At 46.3% G+C, this 13,674-nt stretch overlaps 1 protein-coding gene across 2 annotated transcripts in view; it reads right to left on the reverse strand.

The window, feature by feature from the left end:
• The window catches only part of GRK3 (G protein-coupled receptor kinase 3), a 122,987-nt gene extending 113,272 nt beyond the window's left edge, over positions 1-9,715 (reverse strand). The window contains exon 1 of one of the 2 annotated variants that reach the window (XM_057746128.1): positions 9,431-9,715. In XM_057746128.1, coding sequence (XP_057602111.1) covers positions 9,431-9,543 — 113 coding nt within the window. In that variant the 5' untranslated portion in view covers positions 9,544-9,715. The remainder of the gene's footprint in view (positions 1-9,430) is intronic. The other variant, XM_057746129.1, reaches the window with a different exon arrangement.
• Between the last annotated feature and the right edge of the window lie 3,959 nt (positions 9,716-13,674).

Below are 13,674 nucleotides of genomic sequence, written 5' to 3' on the forward strand. Positions count from 1 at the left end.
CAAGGCACTAGATACAAGTAGTAGTGAGGTTTTTTGGTACTCTAAATTCAAATTTCTCGCTTAAATATGAAACAGATGACCATCAGATGTCATTGGGTTTAAGAAGATAACATATTCAGACCTAACTGTTAAGCCCAACAAGTAGATCTCCCATCCTGATCATTTTAATACTGACCCGGCCACGCCCCAGTTCTGGAGAATGGTTCTTAAGAGCAAGGAAAGAATGTCATCAGGTTAGGACCGCTGAGGCCCTTCCAAGCTGGAATCTGGCTTTTTCTACTGCCTGGCCACCATCTCTCCTATCCCAGAGTCATGAGATACCCATGAGCCACAATGTTTAACTTCAAACTCTGATCTTACAGGAAGGAGCGTCCACCCTCTACTTCATCAAAGTGTTCCAGCATGACACGGCCAGAGAAAATATGCTTTTCTTACAGAGTAACCTGAATTTTTAAAAAAACTAATTGGAGACACCAATCCCCTGTCAAGCGGGGCACTTTATTTACAGGACAGAAATATAAAGATGCTATAGCTGATTTTCCATGTGGAATTTAAGAAGAAAAAAAAATCAACCAAATGATTAAACCCTAAGAAATCCCTGAACACAAAACTCTCACAGTGGGGTGGGGGGGGGAGTCAGTTATTAACATAAACATCTTCTCGTCTCTTGCTTAGAAACGGTCTTTGTGCAGAGAACATCTTCCCCTCCCAGCCCAATTCTAGTCGGGATGTTTTGCATAAAATAATACGTTTTCCTCCACGGCCACTGGAAAGAAAACAGAAGGAAGCGGTTCCAAGATGGAACACAAAAGGAGAGCAGGAACACCTTACACTCTATTCTATACTTAAGGTTGTGATGACAAGATTCATTGCATAATCCCTTTCACAGGTAGGGTGTCGTTATAATACGAGAAAAGAAACTGTGCATGTAGATGAAAAAAAACAGGGCCTTTTTAAGATGAATATGAAAGTCCCTTGACCTTTTCTATTAGGATTAGTTCCATTTCTAAATGAGGTACAGGACCCCGTCCCCCGACCCCGCAACCCCCACCAAACAGCAAAAGCCTCGTAATTTTAAAAGAAGATACATCGAAAATGTCATTGACGCCTTAGACATTTTCACGATGCAAAATGAAAGCCTGAAGTGTTTAACAGCTGTGTAAATGCCTTCCCATCTCAGTTCACTTTTAACGTGAATCCTTATTGAAAGCAACACGGATACAGAAAATTTAGAAGACATGACCTGAAAATATAACCGGTTATCTTGCTAGACAAGATCATAAAGAGTCACGCACTGACTTAATGACACAAAATACAAACGCTGAGAACATGTTGTTCGAGAAAGTTTTCTTGCTGAAAATGGAGCAACTGGCTGCTTTCCCCAGCTACCAGAGCTGTAAGTTTTTGAATATGTGAAACGTACCCTCTCTAACCCTCAGAAGATGATCTTCTCAGCTCAAATGAAGCCTGCTTTCTTCCTAAAATAGTTCAGTCAATGACTATCTAAGAAATATACAGTGCCTAGCACTCACTGTCACAATACATTTGTAACTCGTGCCTCGCTTCCAAACTCTGACTAATGCAAACAATCAACCCCCTCATCAAACCGGTGTCATGAATTTTAAAATCATTCAAGGAACCAAAAATGTTCTCCCTATAATGGAACTTTTAGAGGGGCTCAACCACACACTTGATTTTGGATTTAACAGTTCTGCCATCACCAAATTCATCATAGTAATTTTACAGGCACCTTTTTCGTCTTCATAAATTTTACTATTCTTACTCAGCGAGGTAACATTCAGACTGATGAGCGTGGATTACAGAGCAGTTTGCAGACGTCGGCGTGATACAAGGAACAACCGAAGAAACAGGGAACAGCTCCCCATAGCAGCCACTCTGGGCTGGGGTGGCTGCCTTCAAATGTCTGAAGATCTGTTACTGTGGGGAGGGATTAAACCTGCAGGATTGCAAAAGGAGTGCGAGAGATCTGTGTGCAGAATAAATTACAAGAGAGCTTTCCAATGCCACAGAGCTTCCAGAGAAGCTCCCCAAAGATGACCCAGGCTGGATGCTGGAGAAAGAGGGCACACACCCAATGCAGGACTAGACTGGATGCCCTCCAAGATCTTTTCAAACATGAGATATGGCAATGCTCTGTTATTAAGATGCGATCGGTGAATGTCTAAGGAAGACTAGAATGCATCACCTTATGTTCAACATACTGAAGCCAGCTGCTTTTAGATTATGATTTTGGGTTCATTTTACTGAAGCAAAGACCATTTGAAGATGTCAACTCTCTTAACTGCTTAGTTATCTATATTTAAAAGTGGTATGCTTAGGAACTTTTAGGTAGTAAAGCCAATATAGCCCAGAGGCTACTGGATGATGGATGGATGGATGGGTGGATGGAAGTAAAGGGGGAAGGGGACAGGAGGGAGGGAAAAAAGAAGGAAAAGAAGAAGGGGAGAAAAAGGGAGGAAGGAGGAAAGAAAGGAAAAGAACCAAGTGAGGCACCACCTGCAGAAGGTTCTAGACAAACAGTACTAAAACAAACAGCTAGAGGAAGAACACTGAGGAGAAATCTGGGAAATTCACCTACTTATGGGTCTCGGGGTCAACATTCTAACGCTTCAGAAGCCCTGGCTCCCGAGCCCGCCGCCTCTGAGCACACGGCACAAGGGTCTCCATGCAATCCTGCCTTCAGCTGCTACTGTTTTGTGCCTTTTTTTTTACCGTGTTATGCCTCGTACTACGTATAATGTCAACAATCACCACCTGTAGTGTACATTAAAGTAAAATTATCTTTTCACGTTGCTGCCAATCTTTTTCTCAGGTTTTCTGTGCTTGAAATGAATGTTCTCTCCTGCTCACAAATGTACTTATGGATAGAAAATGTTCTCAAGAGACAGAGATTTTTACTGGGACATTTTGTGGTCAGAAAAGAACAGATATCATATCGTACAGATGGGGGAACGAAATACACTGAATTTAAGTGACTTACCGACAGGCCATGGCAAATTGCCAGTGAAATCAAGGCCATACTTCCTAGTCTAGAACTTCCTCTTTTACTACAGTACAGCAGGTAGGAGGGCGGGCACGGGAAAATGAGGGACCAGTGATGATAGCTGGCCTTCAAGTTCATTAAGGACGAAGGTCTGGCTGGGCTACTTTCATATAATCACTTTTTTCCTGCTCCTGAAACCCTGGAAGAAGGAAATGGGAGCAAACAAGAGTACAGGTCCAAGGCTGGGTCAAGGCTGACTCTTAAAAACCACCAGTCACAAAATATATGAGCTGCAAAAATATTTTCACTGTATTCTCTAACAGGCTTTTTCTTTCCTGTCCTATAAAGTATCACAATGAGCTTTTGCTTCACAATGAATAGCCGAAGCACAGGTGACCCAAAAGAAGACTTCCAAAATCTGGAGAAATATTTACAGGATATGGGGAGCCCGCTGCATCCCAGACCCATATAGCAATCCAAAAAGGCCCAGGGGCTCTACCTTCTAATCAGTGATAAAAACAAAGGATAAAGAATTGAAAAAGAGAAGAAGCAGAGGCAGGTCAAGGACACCCAGCCTCATTAGCATGCAAATGACTTAGCACACAAATAATTTAGCAATAAGAGAGGCTTCCCTGGTGGCACAGTGGTTAGGACTCCTTGCTCCCAACGCAGGGGGCCCAGGGTTCAATCCCTGGTCAGGGAGCTAGATCCCACACGCATGCCGCATGCCACAGCTAAGGAGCCCGCGCGCGCGGCAATTAAAACCTGATGTAACTAAATAAATAAATAAAATAAACACCGCCCCCCCCACACACACACACACAAGAAAGCAAAAGTTGCCAAGTTCATCATTTCCATGTCCCCACCGCCCATGTCCAGGGAATAAGGGCAGACCATCAGGCACACAGAATGCATTTTCACCTATAGCCGTCTTCCAATACACAGTGTTATGAACAGAGGAAGATTATTTGAATGAGAAAGTGATTTTTGTTGCAAATAAAGCCAAAAATATTGTTTTGTCCCTTTTCCCCATTTCCCAGATATAGAAAGTTGGGGGGCAGGGGGGGGGAGGTTTTTTTCTAAATGATGAGAGAAATCCTGCTGGGTGGCCAGGGGGTGAGGCGGTCTATTATTATACAATTTCTCATTAACAGCAGCGAGATTTCCCTCGTGTTAAACAGAACAGACATTTAACCCCCGAGCTCCTCCTGGGAAATAAGGCAGAAACTGCTTATTCACTTAGTCATAATTACCGTTTTCTCAGGTCCCAGAGGAATAGCTATTCTCGATCAGTCTCTGAGGTCGGTCCTGACTTTCCCAATGCCACCCTGGCAGCTGACTGAACTGGCACGCAAAATGATTTTTCCCCAACCAAAGAAAGAAAGAAAAAAGTATCTCTATGTCATCCATTCCCTGCAAAAGGATAAGTGAGGATGTTCGCTCTCCTTTCTGGTGAGACGGCACAGCAGAGTGAAAAGGACCAGGGTTCTGGGAAACCTGGGCCTGAATGCTGCTCCTGCCTTGGCCAGGTTCAGCTGTCACCTGGGCTGAGTTCCTAAACCTCCCTGAGCACCTGCTCCTTTGGGAAAACGGAGCTGACGCTCATCACCTGATAGAACCGCTGTGGGGAACAGATGCACTCTAGATGCAAACTGCCTGGCAGCGGGCAAGCTCGCAGCGAATGGTAGTCACCACATCACTACTTCATGGAATTTAAACTTCTCTCTCGCTTGTGGGGGCTGCAGGGACCCTGGGCGTCCTCTCTGCTCTGTGGCGTCTCTTACTCTGCTTGCCATGATAAAGACCAAAGCGTCCCTTCTTTGGGCTGTGACACCTGATCCAACAGTGTCCGTCCCCATCCAAACAGATGTGTGGCAAAGCCCGATCCAGTGTACCAAGAAGATGCTTTTAAGAGGCTGTCTCAATAAAGATATTCTGCTCATGTGTTATCTATTAAATCAAAAAAAAAAAAAGAGGCTGTCTCTGAGAACACAAAGCTGGGACTGCCTGTACCTCAAAGACATCGACTGGGCTCTTGATGAAAGCCTTTCACAATGCTTGACTTGGGCAGATTCTGGGTCCCAAACTGACTGCACTGCAACATTCATTTCTAAGAACTGCCGATCGCACGCCACGCTTACATCTTCAAGTCACTGGCACAAATTAACTTTGACCAAGAATGAAGTAATAACTGAAAGGTCAGAACAAATTGCATTTGGAAAGTGTAGCTTAGAGAAAAAGAAACAAGAACACCACCACTGTTTTATGCATAGAAATGCTCCTATCGACAATAAAGAGTGCTTTCTTCCTGAAGGCTGTTGGTTCTTTCAACCTTGACTTTTCAGTTCCGAGTTGGGCGTGGAGGCATAGCACACCCTCCAACCCAAACGGAGAGGAACCTTTCAAGTCACTCACTGCTTACTCACTGATTGCAGTTGGGGAGATTACAGAATAAACCCCATTTTCACATCAGAAGAAAATGGAGCTATTTTTCAAGATCGATTACCTCTGATAGTTTTAAAAATAAGAAGATGCACACTACCTTATTACTATGTATATTACCGCTAGAGAGCTCTTCAAAGGAGATAATTAACAAATTGCTGTGGAACACAGAGCAGACATAATACAATGGGTTCTACGAATATAGAAGAGTAAAAGCCACTCCATGCTACTCGCCTACAGGTAAACAGAATCTTCCAGCAATTGCACATGAACATAAACATCTTTCTCAACTCCCTGCGTATTACCCACTAGACTGGAAGCCCCTTGAAGGAAGAGGCTGTGGCCAGGGTGGTCACAGTATCCCCCTGCCTGGCTCAGGAAAACAGCTCTACAACCATGTGCTGAATTAATGGAATAAACAGTATCACAAACCTTTTTCAAGACTGTCTAAAATGCTCCCGGAAACTTATATAGGCTCTTTAAAATGGTCTTCGGACCTTCCTATCACAGCGTATGAATATTTGGAAAGGATGGGCTTTGTGATGAATGATCCCAAATTTTCAATGTCTACAGAACAGAAATGAAATGCTGGAGGAAAGGTTGATTTTATGTGACTCAACCTCTTGCAAGTGTGTGTGGTCTCAAGTCAACTTAATTTCACTCTGTGCAGAAAAGGTTACAGGAGTAACGAGCCCAGGAGAAAAGCTGCCTTGAACACTCCAGGGCTTAAGAGATGCTGACCCTCTGCAGGCCTTGGCTTCTGAATTAGACTCTATTAAATAAAAGTGTTTCTTCTCTAACATGGCATAAAACAACTGACACGCACATCTGAACGAGCGTGTTTTCAACTGGGCCTGCAGGGTGCGTCCGTGGGTTTACTATTACCAGTAGATCCCATTATCAGCTACATTAGCTCGACAAATGTTTCAGTAAACTAAAGCAGCTATGTAATTCGAACAAATGGGCAGCTTTTACAGGATTTACACTCATTGGTTCGTTAATTGAATAATGTGTCAGCCTAACAAAATGGTTGCCTCTTGCCATCTCAGAGAAGCAAAATCTCCCCTGGGCGGAATGTTCCATTTTCTGAGATTCTTCCGCAATAGGCAGGGGACCGCACACTCCGCACTTCATTGAAATTAGCTAGTTATTGCCTCATTCTCTTGCCTTTCTGTGCAAAACTGGGGAAAAGGCAAAGTAAGTGAAATAAGGAACCGCACAGAATACTCAGTAGCTTCAGACAACTAGCTGGAAAGAAAAGTCACTCGGGACAGACCAATGGCAAGTTTTATGCTTCCTGCATAGAGACTCAACGTACAAAGCTAAACCTCTTTTTCAAGCATGTCGAAGACTGGTGGCTACATGGCTCACCCCAAAATGAAGCTGAAACAGAAACTCTTATCAGAAAACATCTGACGTGTATCCTTTACCAAAGAGTGAAATCAAACTCGTCTTTTGAGTCACGATGCTCAGGCGGTTTAACATGAAATTAACTTGCTTACCAGATCTAGAAATCCCCCAACCTCCCACCCCCATCCCCAAATCGAGCAGGTAGGCCACTAACTGCCATTCAGTGGTGGAGAAAAATGTGCAAGATGTTTCACCTGATAATCTCAACGTACCAGAATCCTAACACAGCACAAGGAGTGGCAGTTACTAGGTAAGTGGTCACAGTACAAACTAAAGCCAGTTGAGATAAATTTAAAACAAATAAGAATCTCTGGAGGAGGCTCCAATGGCCTAATTCAAGAGTCTATTTAAAAAAAACAGCAACAGAATAACAATTACTAAAGAGCTGCTTCCTAAAATTACTCCCCTGTTGATATGTCTCAATTCTAAAATGTCATAAGAAATCTGCTCACCAATCACTAATTCTGCCGTAAAAGAAAGCATTACCAAAGAATGCCACCGAAAACAAAGGCCTTCATACAAGGAAGTGAATACCCTAAGCACATAAGTATGTTCTTAAGAAGGACATTAAAAAAAGCAGAAGTCACATAAAGTTCAAAACACCAAGAAAAAAAAAATGAACATAAGTTCCTAATTTTAGTAATATTATGTATCACCCCCCCCCCAAAAAAAAAACTGTCCATGAGTTAAGATTTGTTGGTTTTACATATAGATGCTTTATATATTTAGGACTCCCTACCCTTAAGGAAAAAAAAAGAGGAAATGAAATAAAGCATCATATATGACATTTAAAAAAATGTAGAGTTGTGTTTTTTTTAAATGAAATTCAGGTTTCATTTCAGGGTTCCAGTTTTACTTAGTTTCCCACTTGCCAGAAATTTTACACAGCACTGATTGTCAGTGAGCTTCAGCTAGGTTGAAGTCTGGAACAGCAGCGTTGCTTTCACAACACTCCAAAAGGCCTTCACTCTTCCCTGACTTTCTCTGTTGCTTTGTTCATCAAAGTAGTCTTTTCCCTGCAAAACCTACAAGAGGCAGAGGCTATGAAGAGCAAGCGAGACAAAAACATCCAGGAAGCATGTCTTCATGTACACAATTTGACTTTTCACAGCAAATAAGGCAAAGGGACTGATACTTTCTACATCGTGGGGCTCGGGCTGAGGGACTTGCACAAAGTAATCTGATGATCACTCAGCATCACAAGAAAGACTTTTTTTTTTCCTTATGTCGAGGTAATGTTTAAGCAATCTCAGATGTACAATGCTTGAAGAACTGATGTTTCCAAACGGAGAAGAGCTTTGGTTTTAGATTCCAATACTTTACAAAAATATATGGTCTTAAATTCACCATGAAGACGATGTCTCTTTTTACCATCAATTCTACCAAGAGCTATTTAGCGTCAAGGAGCCACGTCTGCACTCACGATGGTGTTAATTAGGAAAGACGCTAAGGGGGGAAAAAATCCAACCCTAATTCTTTGATACACTATTTGAAACTCACTATTAATCTGATGAATGATCTTTCCTGCGGTACTGCCAATGATATGAACTAGTCAAGTCTTTTACTACTTCATCAATAATAAATCATTTTTGAGATAAAAGTACAACTTGGTATGGACCTCACCGAGACCCTCACCAATTCAATCAGCCCCTTCGCTGGTAATTTAAACAATAAATTCCTGCCTGGAGTTATCCATTCAACATGCGTTTTTAGGTGAGTCCCATTTTAACCTTTTAATAAAGTGCCACCAATGGATCTGTCACCAGGTGACACGCTTAGTACCAAAAAGAAAATCGGGCGGGTCAGAATCCACTCCTCACTGCCTGGGGTCACAAAAGAGAAAAGGCGTGAAGGAAGCTGACTGGACCGGTGGACCTCAAGAGGAACAAGCACTGAAAACAGCAATTTAAGTGCCTGGGGCAAAAGGCAACTCGCCTGCACTCCCCAGCGAAGGCGCCCAGAGGGAGCTGAGGAGAGGACGGAGTTGCAAAGGGGGACAGTAGCAAGGAACTAGGGAAGCAGCGACCGGGATGGAGCACAGGGGAAAGACAGGCATGGGGCAGCCGGGGGACCGTATGTTGGGCTGGAGGCGAGGACAGGGATGACAGAGATGGGGACAGAGGACAGGGATAGGGATGGAGCTGGAAGGACAGGGATGGGGCTGGAAGGACTGGGATGGGGCTGCAAGGACTGGGATGGGGCTGCAAGCACTGGGATGGGGCTGGAACGACGGGGATGGGACAGGAGGGACCCACAGCGATGAAACAGGGAGGACCACGGGGAAGAGAGACGGGGATGGGACAGGAAGGGGCGACAGGGATGGGGCTGGTCCAGCGCCGAAGTCACAACCACATCCCAGCCACCCCTCGCTGGGGCGCTCCAGGGCGCTCCCTCCCGGAGTCCCCGCAACAGCCCTCCGACGCCCCATTTCAGAGACTGGAACGGCGAGGCCGGCCCTGCAGCGCCCGCTCGCCGAGGTCGCCGGCTGGGGGGCACGGCGGCGGTGGCGGAGAGCCCGCCCCTGCCGGACGCCGGGGGGTCGCTGGCGGCGGCGCGGGCCCGGGAAGCCGGTACCTGGGCTCGGGCAGAACGATCTTCTTGCTGGCGCGGGCGGCCGGGGTCGCCTTGCTCTTCTCCATCGCCATCAGGTAGCTGACATCGGCCAGCACGGCCTCCAGGTCCGCCATGTTGGCGAGCGGTGGCGGCGGCGGCGGCGGCGGCGGCTCCTTAGGACCCGGACGGGACGCGCTCCCGCCGCCGCTCCCGCCGCCGCCGCCACCCGCCGCGCCTCGACGTGGGGGGGAGGGGAGGGGGGACCGCCGCCCCGGGGCAGCCCCCCCGCCCACCGCCGCGCGCGCTCCCGGCCCCCGCGCGCCGCAGCCTCGCGCCCGCCCCGCCCCCCGCGCGCGCCGCCCGCGGCCCCGCGCACGCGCCGCCGCCCCCGCCCCTTCCGCGAGGGTCGCTGGGGAGCGCGCGCCCCGCGGCCGGTGTCCCGCGGCCGGGCCCGGCCCTCCCCTCGCCGGCTGACCCAGTCCCCGCGGGCACCGTCCCGCCCTCCCCTCGGGGTGGCCACGGGGGGACTTCCTCTCCTCCTCCTCCTCGTGCTCCTCCTCCTCCCAACTTCCCGCCCGCTGCTCCCGGCGCTCTCACGCCCCCCCCCCCCCCCCCCCCGGGAGCCCGGGACGCCCTGGACCCACCACCCAAGGGACAGCGGGGAGGTCTCTGTGCCCCGGACACGGCAGTTCTCAAACTGGACAGTGGCCCATCAGCATCCTCCAGGTCTGGGGTGGCCCCAGAAAGGCGTGTGCCCCACCTGTCCGCCCAGCTGATGCCGAAGCCGTGTTCCGGATCACCCTTGAACAGCAGCGCCCCGCGGGCCGGCCCCCTAAGCTTCGGTCCTGACCCTGAACATCACGCGCCCCTCCCACCCCCCCCATTCCTCTGTAAACTCAGCAAAAAGAAACCTGACAGCTGGAGAAGGTTGCATGTCTCAAGCTAAGCAGGGCAAAGTGGGGTGAGAGCTCCCTCGTGGGAGCGGAGCTGCCCTTAGGATCCCACTGGTGGAGGAACTGTCTGCCCAAGGTGTTCACCGCACTCCTGCGTTCAGAGGTTTGAGTTTGGATGTTAAAAATGGTCGCTGAGAACTAGACCTAGTATTCTGGCTCTTCTGGTTTTACCATCAAATGAGGGGAGCCCTACTGTGTGCACAGACCTACCACAAGGGTAGTATAGGGAAGTGGAAAAGCTGGAGGCCAAACACCAAGGCAGGAGGGAATTTCCAGCTTCCTGGTCCTCAGTCTCGGTGTCTGGTGTCACCACTCCCCACGTGGGCCAGGGGTTTTCATCCACTTCTTATTTCTTCACAGCGGTATGCACAAATGCACGTTCAGAACCCATCACTCCAGCCAGAGTGATGTGAAGGGCACCCAGGAAGTCTTAAGAAAAGCTGAGAGCTGAGAATTAATCGATTTAAAAAAAAAATCCTTTAAATTCGTCCACATTGGTCACATTGCACCAGGAGCCTCGACTTTACTAGGATTTGAGTGAATGTTCCCTCAGTAGCTTACATGGTCAACAGAGTTCATCAGAAATGATTAAGGTCACATTGTGGACATTACATGTAATGTCACAGCAGAAGCAGCCTGATTTGGTCATCACAAGAACCCTACCCTCTTTTGTTTTCTCCCTCTCCCGCCAAGCCACCACCCACCTCCCCAACCCCCATCTTTTTCCCTATATGCCTGCCATCACAATTGGCCAGTTTTACCAGACGTTTCTCAAGACCTAAGGCACAATATTCAGTGAAGTTGTCCATAAAAGGATAAGAGGGGTGTTAAGAAGTAGACATGTAAGTCAAAGGAGCTTAGGCAGCAGAAAGCCAAAATGACAAGGGGGCACAAAATTCACCAAGGAGACAAAGATTTGCTTGAGCCCAATATCAAACTTTCATCTTCCACCCACTTTTTTTTTTGCCAAAAAAACAGGAACACAGAATGTCTTCTCAAGGGTCACCCCAGGAGGAGGGGTAAGTTCCCCAAAAAGCATAGTGCATTTTTATGATTTAATTAGTACAATTTCTTTCAATATGTCTTTTTATCATCCGAGCTTTCACATGATGGGATAGTCAAATGAATACATGCTTCTACCTACATTTTCACATTCTTCCAAACACTGAGGTTTTTAAGCTTGCCTCTTGGAATTCAGTTAGGGATTTTGTTTGGTAGTGGGTTGTTTTTCTTTTTCTTTTTTTTTTTTTTTTTGTCATTCTATGTTTCTTTCTTGGGGAGGAAAGGGGTGGGTTGCAGCACGGTGTAGTAAGTTTGGAACAAGAGACACACCGAAATTCAAATCCCTGCTCTGCTCTGACTGGCTGGGTGATCTTAGAGGTAACATTTTACCTCTACGGGCTTTCTGCTTTATCATTCTCATCAGTACAGTGGGAATGAAGCCACCAGACCCCAGGGTTGTTGAGAAGACAAATGAGATAATACTCATAAAAATGCACCCAACACCCAGTAGGTCCCCAACAAAGTTCACTATATTTCCTCTATGTATTTTGCTTCATTTTATCCTCGCCTGCTCAAGAAGATACTGATTCACAAACACTACCCTTGAAGCAGAAAAACCCCTTACCAAAAGGTTATCTCCTTAGTGCATTTCTAGGAACACAAACTGGAACAAATAAACAAACAAACAAAAAAAGAATTAGCCTTTACAGACACAAGCAATGACACTTCTAGTAAAAAGAACACAGAGTCCAAAATTGGGTCCCCTAATGGAGGCCTCTCCCCCAGTGACCAGAGCACCCAGGGTCCCCTTCCTTGGTCTTCCCAGTGTGTGAAGTTGGAATTCCTGGCTCTCTCCTTTACTTTCTTTCTCCACGCATTTCCCTCCCCTGTCCTTCTTAGCCTGGACTCTCTCAATGCTGAACAGCTTTTTCTGTTCACTGCAAACAAAAGGCGCTAATGACAGTGATGGAGTTGTCATAACTGACCTGCTGGATCCTGTCGATAAACACTAATGCCAGCCTGTAATCATTACGGACGAACAGAGAAAACAAACAGCAATCCATGCCTTCTCAGCCAATAATCCTCCCTTGCAAATAAGTACGTTTCCCACCCTCCCAGAGACGATTTCAGTGACTCTGGGTTCATGCTGCTTGTGATAATTGATAAAACGCCACAGTTCCTGAAAGGTTCATAATGTTCTCTTTTTCTCTTTTCTATGGCTTCCCCAGATCGGGGAGGTGTCACCGAGATGAATGCATTAAAGTTTTTACTCCCCAGGGTTAATTTTGGTAACAGCTTCAAGGGAGGAAAGCTAACTAGACAACCAGTATTTGTTTTAGATTCTGGGCTTTACTGGGGTTTCCTGCTCACAGTGAGAATCTCTGGATTGTAAAAACTGGGGAGGGAGAGTTGTTCTGAGAAATTAATCAAGCACAGGGGGCAAAAGTCAACTCTAAGATTCCAATTGGAAGATTTTTGAGGGGGGAGGGATAAATTAGGAGTTTGGGATTAACATACATGCCCTACTATCTATAAAATAGATAATCAACAAGGACCTACTGTATAGCACAGGGAATTCTACTCAGTAATCTGTAACAACCTATATGGGAAAAGAACCTGAAAAAGAATGGATGTATGTATCTGTGTAACTGAATCACTTTGCTGTACACCCAAAACTAACACAACATCGTAAATCAACTATACTCTGATATAAAATAAAAATTAAAACAAGAAGATTTTTCTGACCAGCAGAACATGCCTATGCTTAATTCCTTAATATCACAGTATTTCATTCAATCCCTGCTAAGAGAGACTTGGTTTTTTGGTAAGCAGTCCCCTAAAGATGATATGTATAATATAAAATCACTTTGCAAGAAAACTGCACAGAATTGGGGTTTGAATGGGTTTATTAGCAAACATCTCATTCTGTAAAGTCTGCAGGTGTTTGCAGCCGTGCCGGGGCCACTGTCCCAATTCACCTGTTACTTAGATCACAATTCTATGGCGCTCATTGTCACATGCATCATAGGAACTGCTTTCCATGCTATTTTAACAGCAAAGCTTTACAAACTTTACTGGAGGTTCTGTCCCTAGCACTTCACACCTTAAAAGATCTGCAGAAGGGTCTAATACCAAACTTCGGTTTACACAGCACTGAAATTACATTCAATACAGGTGTAAGTCCCTTCCTTTAAATAAGTGGGTGGAAACACATTTCTCTGCAGGGGCTCCAGGTCCGTCCCACCCTGTAGAGAAGCCTTGGAGTGAGGCGGTTCAGAGCCTGGGCTCAGGAGCCAGGTGGCCTGGATC

The sequence above is a fragment of the Hippopotamus amphibius genome, chromosome 8 (genome assembly GCF_030028045.1).
Source record: "Hippopotamus amphibius kiboko isolate mHipAmp2 chromosome 8, mHipAmp2.hap2, whole genome shotgun sequence".
NCBI lineage: Eukaryota > Metazoa > Chordata > Mammalia > Artiodactyla > Hippopotamidae > Hippopotamus > Hippopotamus amphibius.